The sequence below is a fragment of the Lathyrus oleraceus genome, chromosome 3, assembly GCF_024323335.1.
Source record: "Lathyrus oleraceus cultivar Zhongwan6 chromosome 3, CAAS_Psat_ZW6_1.0, whole genome shotgun sequence".
Classification (NCBI taxonomy): Eukaryota; Viridiplantae; Streptophyta; class Magnoliopsida; order Fabales; family Fabaceae; genus Lathyrus; species Lathyrus oleraceus.
In genome coordinates, this window is record NC_066581.1 from 57,433,222 (window position 1) to 57,443,357 (window position 10,136).

General features: G+C 36.2%; 1 protein-coding gene across 1 annotated transcript; it reads right to left on the reverse strand.

Annotated features, from left to right (window-relative positions):
* Nucleotides 1-6,608: 6,608 nt before the first annotated feature.
* Nucleotides 6,609-9,491, reverse strand: LOC127132503 (pectin acetylesterase 10). The gene is made up of 10 exons (XM_051061458.1): nucleotides 8,914-9,491; nucleotides 8,681-8,763; nucleotides 8,475-8,604; nucleotides 8,320-8,393; nucleotides 8,013-8,224; nucleotides 7,814-7,928; nucleotides 7,645-7,722; nucleotides 7,325-7,430; nucleotides 7,045-7,190; nucleotides 6,609-6,970 (listed from the first exon to the last, which is right to left on the reverse strand). Exons 1-10 carry the CDS (start codon nucleotides 9,107-9,109, stop codon nucleotides 6,863-6,865), a joined length of 1,248 nt encoding a protein of 415 aa, XP_050917415.1. The 5' UTR covers nucleotides 9,110-9,491; the 3' UTR covers nucleotides 6,609-6,862.
* Nucleotides 9,492-10,136: the final 645 nt, after the last annotated feature.

Below are 10,136 nucleotides of genomic sequence, written 5' to 3' on the forward strand. Positions count from 1 at the left end.
AGAGGGAGTGCTCTTGAAGACATGAAGATGCGTCTTATGTTTTCCATTCATCAAGTGGTCTGGATTTTCTTTGAATCAGGAAGTATGTGAAGTTCCCACTTTGGGGTGTTGGATATGTTCATGTGTTATCTCCAAGTTTCAAGAGGAGATTTGGTTGTTCATGACAGGGGGAGTTCTGTCGTTGTGCTGCAAGCGTGTGGTCTATGTGTTCTCTAATAACTGAGTATGGCACCTTGTTAGTTATTGGGATGATGTGGTGTGTGTCAAGGCTGAGTGAGTAGAAGAATGTCTGACCGGATGTCATGACATTGCCGTGGACAATACTATTATTTCCTTCTGAATCTTACAGTCATGAGGAAATATGGATGTGATGTGTCTAATTATGATATATTAGAATAAGCCTGAGTGTTACAGTTGTGTGGTACAGGGGGAGTAACCATCTACTGATGTTTGTGATTTTGGATGTAGTGGTGCCAGATGTCAAGCTACTACTGGAGGTACGAAAGTGGTCTTAGGAAATGATGATAAGAAGAATACAAGCAAAAGCTGCGTTGAATGTTAAGACATCGCGTGCAACGTGTCTGACTGCATATATGGAATAATCTCCATGCACTGGAACTGTTATTTCGGAAAAGAAACAGTCAAGAGCTATAAAAGGTATTCAAAGATAGTCTGAGATTTTGTTGGTGATTCTCTGACTGTTTCTCAGCATATATTAATGAATCTTGACCAAGCATTTATTCCTACCGTTAATTCCTAAGCACGAGCTGGACTATTTAAAGGATGTATCGGCACTCCTCTTCTCACAAGAGAGACATTACATTCCCTCTAAACCATGGGGTATGTTAAGGTTTGGGGAAACTGCGCCAAGATCTGGTTTTGGGAAGGGTTCATTTATAAATGTTTAGCTAAAAAGGGGGAGAGAAACATAGTCCTGAGAATGTACCAGAAGCAAGCAAAATGTGGTAGCAAGAAGAAGTTGGCTTCAGGCACAAAAGTCACTAACTGGGTATACCACTTGTGTCTTGTGATCTGAGTTAAGAGGACAGTTGTGTCTTGTGATCTGAGTTACATTATCTATGTACTCAGTATTACGTATTCTTCAGGAAGCTCTACTGTTGAGGGGAAGGGTTTTGATGCAACTAATTCTTGTACGTCTACTTCCTCATGTACACCAACTTTGGTGTTTGTGGTGGTGGAGATAATGACAGAGAGGAAGTGCATACCCAAACTGGGATGTAGTGTCTAGTGTAAGGTTTATTTGTTTTAGCTAAAATTTTCCAAAGGGGGAGATTGTTAATACCTTAGGATTGACATTAATTTTGTAAAACAAATAATGTAATCACCTCTGTTGTTTTAATATGTTGGGTTGAAGAAGTTCAACATCTGGACCAACATGTCATGTACGATGTCACGACATCGCGACTGTGACATCACACATGTAGAAAACTGAATTAGTAAATTCAGGTATATATTCTGGGATTAGTGAGGATATTTGGTGAATATCCTAACTTCCTGGTGGAGGTCTTAAAGACTCAATCAGAATATACAGGTTCTAAATATGGAGATATATATGGAGATATTTTGGGAACTAAAAGATTGAAGATCTTGTTTGTAGCAGAAATTTTCTGCTGACTTTGTAACAGCAAAGGAGAAGCTTGCTGCGATTTCTAAGGCCCAAATCCAGTTGGGTGTTTAGGTTATAAATAGCAGATTGTAACCTAGGTTTTGTGTGCCTCAAATAATGTAAAATTAGGGGTGTGTGTGAGGTAAACCTCCCAACCTGTGGGAAGGTTACCATGTGTTTCTCAGTGCTTAAAGCATGAGATTATTTGTGACTCAAAGCCTGTAGGTAAGAGTTGTTATGGTCTTGAACGAAGCTGTGAAGCAAGTTCAAGTTGTTTAGCATTACATTGTAATTGTAGTGATAGGAATGGAAACTGGTGGTTTCTATCTAGGAGTTCCTAGGTATAGATTGCATTGGGTAGGGATTAAGTGAAGAGTTGTAAACGGGGGAGTTTAACTCTGAATTAATACTACTGATAGTGGATCTTCTTCCTGGCTTGGTATGCACCCAGAGTAGGTGATGTTGCACCGAACTGGGTTAACAATTTCATGTGTTTGCTTTCCTTCTGCAAGTTATGATTTTGTCTGCTATAACTCAGCATGTATTTCAGTCTGTTTATCAAGAGAATAACAGACCTGGTACATAGCATATTGTTTGAATGTCAATCAGAATGTTTTGACATTCATCATTGATAGCATATACTGAATAATAGGCAGGTTGGTTTTCTACTACAGTTCAGCATGCATCTCAGTCTGTTCTTCAGGAGGATAACTGACCATGGCATAAGGATCTATGTGCAAATGTCAAATTGGATGTTTTGACATTTACTATTGTAAGCTGATACTGAAGTGTAGACTGGTTGGTCTGCTACAGTATAACATTGAGCACAATCTGTTTTCAAGAAAATAACAGACTTAGCATATGGTATAGGACCTGGACGTCAAACTGAATATTGTGACATTCATTCCTGACAGCATATGCAAAATTGTAGGATAGTTAGTTTTTCTGTTTCAGTAATTTTCTCAGGCTATTTTTCAGGAATGCAACAGCTGAGCTAAAATCCAGGAAACTAACAACTAAGCTACATTTAATGAACCTAACAAATAGCCTATTTGTTAGCACCTTAATATGTGGAAATTAGATTAACTTGCTTGACCTTATTTTAGGAAATACAAGTACAAGGCCAGCAAACTGTAATACTATAACAGGTGATGTTCAAATCACGATTGAGACATCATGCTGATAACTGTGCAGGCTCAACAGAAGTTAGGGCTATGGTTGATCTCTGTTGAGTCTTTGTACCAGATGGACAGAACTGGGTGTTCTTCCAGTCTATGGTAATACAGTAGCAGATGTCGTGACATCTGTGAATGTGTGCACATTAGTACTGGTTGTTAATTGTATAGCTCTCTTGCTGTATTAGTAACAATGTTGGATCAGATGTCATGACGTGGAGTAGAACATCTGAACTCTGACTACACCAGAATTTCAACCTTGATTGTTATGTTGCTTCCATGTTCATACTGCATAATCATTTTCTGATTAGAATCATACAACTTCAAGAGATTGTCCTTCATAGTAACTAAGAAACCTTTCTCAATTAGATGACCTACACTCATTAGATTTCTCTTCATGCCAGGAACATACCAAACATCCTTGATGATAACAGTTTTTCCATTCTTCACTCGGACCTTGAGATTTCCCATTCCTTCAGTATTCAGATACTTATCATCAATACATCTATTTTTGTCCTCTTTCTAGAGCCAAAATTAATCAGCCATTGGTTGTTTCAAGTTAAGTGATTTGAGCAGCTAATGTCCATATACCACCAGTCTACCAAGTATCCACCGTCAGACTTAGAAGCCATCAATAGCACAAGTTCATCATCAGTCTCTCCTTTGGCTAAGTTTGCTTCTTCTGATTTCCTTTCCTTGTTTGACCATCGGCCAACAACAAAGTGATCATACTTCTTACAACAGTAACATTGAACATTCTTCTTGTTAAACTTCTCATTTCCCTTATGATGTTTCTTCTCATCAAAGTTGGAGAATTTTGACTTATAATAACCACAACAACGTCTTTTCTTGGCCTCTGACCAAGACCGCTTCTGACTCTTCTTACCAGAAGATGCTTTCAGAGCCTACTCTACCTCTCTTTCAGAGTTTCTCCCAGTCACATGCAACTCTTGTGCCTATAGACTGCTTTGTAGCTCTTCAATTCTCATGGTGCTCAGGCTCTTAGAATGTTCAATTGCTATAACAATGTAATCAATATGAGGAGTAAGTGATCTCAAAACCTTTTCAATGATTACTTATTCAAAAAAAGTCTTTCCATAAGATTTCATCTCATTTGTGATCAGAAACACTTTCGAGATGTAATCAGGTACCTTCTCATTGTTCTTCATGTTGAGATTCTCATACTACTTACGTAGAGACTGAAACTTTACCTTCTTCACGAATGCATCACCTCCATAACATTGTACCAGTGTGTCTTATGCGGCCTTCGCCGTTGTTGAATCAACGGTCTTCTAAAAAACATTCACATCCACACACTGATGGATGTAGAACAAATTTTTATGATCCTTCTTCCTCATCTCTCTATGTGTGTTCCTTTGTGCTTCGGTTGCATCTGCTGCAACAACTGCATAACCGTCATTGATGAGATCAAGAACATCTTTAGCGCTAAACAACACACGCATCTGAGTCATCCATCGATTCCAAATCTTTCCATCATAGACTAGAAACTTTGTGCTCAAGCTACTATTTCCACCGTTCATCTTAGATCTTGTGCAAGAATTCACTCAGATCTTACCAAACACTTGTGTTTCCCAATCCCTCAGAATCAAGAAATGTGACTCTGTTATAATTCCGAACTTCAAAACATAAATCAATTTGTCTCACGTTCACTCGTGTTTCCCGTGGATCCTAACCAGGCTTTGATACCAATTGTTGGTGCGCAAGAGGGAGAATATTAAGATGATGGAGATGGAAGAGTGAGAGGAGAGAAAGGTTGTAACTAACTTCTAACTGAAGATGATTACACTAAAAATTCAGTTACAACGAAAACTCAGCTTTTGCTTATATACACACATTGAAATTAAATGAAATTCAAATTCTAATCAAATTAAATATATCTTAAATGTGAATTTAGATTACACTTTAACATCTTACCTACTTTAAAGTTGTGCATGCACACATGCACTAATAATCCATAACTATGCTTTACATAATTATAATATGTAGTAGAATTTTAAATCCTTTATAAATTAACCTAAAAAAATGCTACCGAAAATTTCCTTCCAAAAATGATCAAAATTTAAAATTTAGAAATGCCAAAAACTATTAGGAGTGTATCATTAAATTCTCATCATTGTCTCCTCTTTTATAGCGGAGAAATTGTCCTGACACTCTCAAAATTTTATCCAGTCTCCAAATTTTTTCGTTTACTATAATACTCTTTGGTAAAAACAAATTCCATATCATTTCTCACTTTTCATAATTTTGACAAAACATGTGTGATTAATTAAGATTTTTCGAGGCTTCTACCTGATTTTTACAAAATCTTTTTTTTACGTTAATACTTTGAATTTTTACCAGATATTTTAGATGTGTACCACATATTTTAAAAGAAAATCATGCATTTTTTTGGTATGTTTGAAATGTTCGATAAAAACCCATAATTTACATGCAATTTTACCGAGTTTTGAAAAAATCTAGTTAAACCACATGCATTTTTGAAAAATTCGGTAAAAATGTATGCATGCTTATCTGATTATTAAAAAAAATTAGTAGTTCATATTTCATTATTTTTTTTCTAGTGAAAACCAGAGGAAAAGATGACACGATTGCTTCTAGATAGATTGACAGAACTGAGAGAGCAACTGCAATGAGCTTGTTGTAGAGACATATGACATCAAGGATTCATATATCCAGACATGTATAGTAGTCCCCATTGATTTTCACATGAGAAGGATGACTGAGAACTCATGCGTACCCCGTACTCTCCAGCGTAAACGAGGTAGAGCTGGATGGGGCAAATTTTTTGATGTATAGCTTGATGTTGTTGTTGCCAACGATGTGGAGACAACTCAGGAGGATACATAAACTAAAGCTAAGTCTCAGGCTGACAAAAATGTGTAGCCTGAAACTAACATAAATGTGGCTGTCGAGGCTGAGACAGACGTGATGGCTGAGGCTGAGACAGAGGTGACAACTTAGGTGGATACAAAACTGTTTCTACACACGAATGAAAATATATGAACATAACTTAAACACTGCTAGATGATTCATGGTGTTTCAACACTTGATAATATCATCGACAAATCTAACAATTGTCACATCCACCTCAATCGAACTCTTTGTTCCGCATCGGTGATATGTGATCCACATAAACTTTAAATCTTTATATATTGTCAGCTCAAACTTACTAAACACAATCTTTCTTTCATTATCGATTGATGACGAACGATACTTGATCGCTGAAGATTTAAAAAAAAATGGTAATTTCATATATTTTTTGGAAAAATCAATACATTAACACTATCAGATTTTTCAGGGTTATGGAAAAAAAAATCGAGTAATCTCTGATGCTTTTGAAAAAGGCCGATAAATTTAGACACGAACCAATTTTTTTTTAAAAACCAATAAATATGCATACCAAATTTCTTTATTGAACTGTCGAATATTTGTTTGTGTACTACATTTTTTGTAAGATTTTTTTTAAACCGGGATATTTCTAATATTATGAGAAAATGAAAGGTGTCAGATTTAATTAGAAGGGTGGCCGACCAAACTCTCTTTAGAGCTGTGTACAAGTCTTACTTGTCAACAAGCCCAATAACTTGGACTTTGAGGCCCAAAATGGAACCAAACGAAATTAACCCAATAAATCCACATCCTATCTTCGATGACTAAATTAACCCATATTTCTTAACTAATTTTTGGTCCAATCATGTTTTACAATTTCCTTACCAACTTGCGTTTTTTTAACCAATTTTTATTATTTAAGCAGAAATTATACTTATTTTATGAAACAAAGAATATATTAAAAAGATCAAATTATATCAAGAAAAAAAAGAAGACAAATTTAAAATGACCTTACACATATTACATATGCTGTTAAGAAGTAAAGAGGATTTTCCTCAGCATTCTCAAATAGTTAAAACCACTTTCAATTTCATCAATGACCTATCAAAATAACTTTAAGCAACATTTTTCCATTTTTTGATATGTAACTTAATTGAATAACATAACCCTCCATTGATGATGATGATGATGATGATGTCTTAACTTTAACTCAACCAAAAACCAGATTGTGACATGAATTATCACAAGGGTAAGGACAATCAATGACCTTAACACCTGCCCGGTCGAAAAACCAGTCTCCAACCGCTAAAGCGATCACCTACATATCGGCAATGTATATGCATATTATCGAAAATTTCTTGTATAACTAATGTGTATAAGTTCAATGCTCACCTTGTTCTCAATAACCGGAGAATTGTCTGAAAACCATGTATCCTGTCTCTCGGTTTGACAATGAGCGAAACACGAATTGATAAACAATCCATTCTTGTTTGATCTCGAGAAATCTTTAATAGAATTCAACATGTGGTTCCTAAATCCTGTATTCAAGAGACAGTGAAATGATTCAACCAATCGAATAATGCTAACGACAGATACATTGATTATTCAATAAATTTAAAAAGTAAACTTTCTCTTATTCATAGAACTAGAACCAGAGAGAGTATTTATTTACCTTGAAGAAATTGGATTTGTGGCCTCGTGCATTTAGCATGGTTTAATCTACAATCATGCCAATAGCCATGAGGATCTGCTGATGGAGGAGCTAAACTTGATTGGATCTGATAACAGTTCGAAAAATCATTTAATGATCGTTACTATGTAGCACAGACACGACACTGACATACATATTGTTACATTTAATCACTTTATTACATCTGATCGGTGTCAGTATCGTGTCTCTGGTGTCTGTGTTACTGTGAAAGATCATGTAATATGATTTACTTATCATCACAAGTAAAGACTAAACCAATTGATAAAGTTTAGGCAATTCACCTGCCATGAATCATAAGCAGTATTAAGAAGAAAAAGTGGTGTTCTAACACTGGCAATCAAATTCTGAGGGAAGAAGCACTGAAAAGGCGTAAAAGAAACGGTCATTAAAAGTTCAAGTTTATAGCAAACTGAATTTTTTTGACAAATCGAAAACCATGATTACAATTACCGAGGTTGGATCAAGATGATTAGTACAAATTCGCGGTAGATTCTTCTGCGTTCCCTGCATCCCTACAACACCGTTGTACATATTTCTGAGCGTACGCTCACCCGAAATATCAATCCTATAATTTTCAAAGCAAACAACAATCAACAAAAATTCTAACAATGATGATAGAAATGACATATGTAATTTGTTTGTTGCTTACGAGTCAAGAAACAACCCTGCATCGCTTAGACACTTCACTCTAGTAGTCCTCGGAAAGAGGCCTCGAAATTCATCGCAGTGTATAATAGTAGCGAGTCCGCCCGCAGAACATCCAGAAAGAAGAGCTTGATCAGCAAAACGCATTCCCTTTGTCATCAAATCTTCCATCGCCGCTGCCCAAATACGCTGTCCTCTGAATTGCAGCTGTGCAGCCTATCTCATCAAACATCATATCATATGCAAGTAAGATAGTAAATCATCATTTCATCATTTGAATGCCATTTCTATCATTTGAAGAACACCAGTACCTGATCTTCGCCATCTCCAGCGAATGAACCGCCATCACAATAACGAAGCTTTACTCGATTCCAATTGAAAAAATCTAAGAAATACATGAACAACAATAACATAATCAGATCTTGAAAAGCCTATCACAAATAAAACAGATGAATTGAATGGAAACCTGGATTTTTTTCCGGTTTATTACTAAGTATTCCTGTGAATGGTATCTCTTTTTCCATGAATAATGATGATCCACGCCGCGTTTTCTTGCGATAAACACATGTTCTAACGTTGTTACACCATCCACCTCCCTGAGAAAGAAGGAAAGTAACTTCATCAAGACATGAACACAGTTGGAGAAAGATAAGAAAGTGATTATGATGATACCTCTAAATTAACAAGCCAACTGTTTGCTCCTGAACCATATCCACGATGCAAATGGTAACCTGGTAATGTTCCATCCAAGCACACTGCAAAGGATAACACTAATGTAATATAACCGTCTAACAAGAAATACTGACACCAGAAACATGACACTTACACTGACATGGACACACATTTTTTTCTCAGAGGTGCTGGTGCTACCGAGGAAGTTAAAGGTAGAAGAAGTAGTATAGTACCTGCTCCTTTAGCAGCTGCATTGTGGATAAGAGTGAGTCCTACAAGGAGAAGATTTCCAAGTTCATGAGCCTCCTCCTCCTCCAAGTCCAAGTCCATGAAAGAGAGATTTTGAGCTTGGTTGAAGGGATACATGGCATAAATAGAGTTGGTGAAAACAAGGCCTATTGTAATGACAAACCAGAAAAGTTTAGCCATTTCTTGTGCTAGTGTTTGGGAGAAAGAAATAACACTTGTCACTGATGAAGAAAACAATGCATAACTAAATCTGAATTCAGCAATAATCAAAGAGGTAGAGAGGAAGAAAGGAAAAGCGGTGGAAGAATCTAATGTATGCACAAAACAAACTTTGCCGAGCGGGCTTCTTTGAGCTTTTATTACTACAAGTTTGGAATCTTCCGAACTTTTGAACACCAAATGTTTTAAGAGATTCTATCAAATTATATTAGAAAAACATGTACGTATGTTAGACTTTTAAGGGCCTCTCTTACGTATGTATGTGTTTTTTCTTTTGGCATGTTCATGGGATTGAGGTCAAAGTTTTTTGTGGATGAAAAACGAAAGGAGATGAATATTATTGGAGTCATGAGAGTGTTTGGTTTATGTGCATTTTATTTTGTTTCGTAACAAACAAAATAACAACCAATTCTGAAAGTGACTCTTATAACACGAGACAAGACGGTGATTCGTATCATTTGTTATATTGTCAACCACTTTTCATCGTTCTACATTTTCTTAATTGTTGAGTAGAAAAAACAATATTGATATCTCTTTGTCACCGCTCATTATGTGCTTGCTTTTATTTCATTTATTTACTTCAATCTTTTTTGATATTGATTATAACACATGACAAACTAGCTTCATATTTATTGAAAAATAAAGCTTATATTATCAGGAGAGTGTAGAAATATATCTTATAATTTTAAAGGATAAAGAGAAGGAAGATATATTTTGAAATTGTTAAAAACCAAAACAACCGAGAACGCCGGAGTCACATAGCGGCGGTCAAGCAGGGCGGTGGACAACGGCGACAACGAAATCGTGAGGGAGACGGTGAACAGCGGCGTTGGAACCACAGAGGAAGTGGTAACCCATGGTAGTAGGTGGTTAAAGTACTGTGATGGTTGTGACAAACTCCATAGATGTCGGACTGGTCCGTGTGACTAATGTTGTTTATGGTAGAGTTCATTGAAAAAATCAGATTGAATCGAATCAAATCATAATA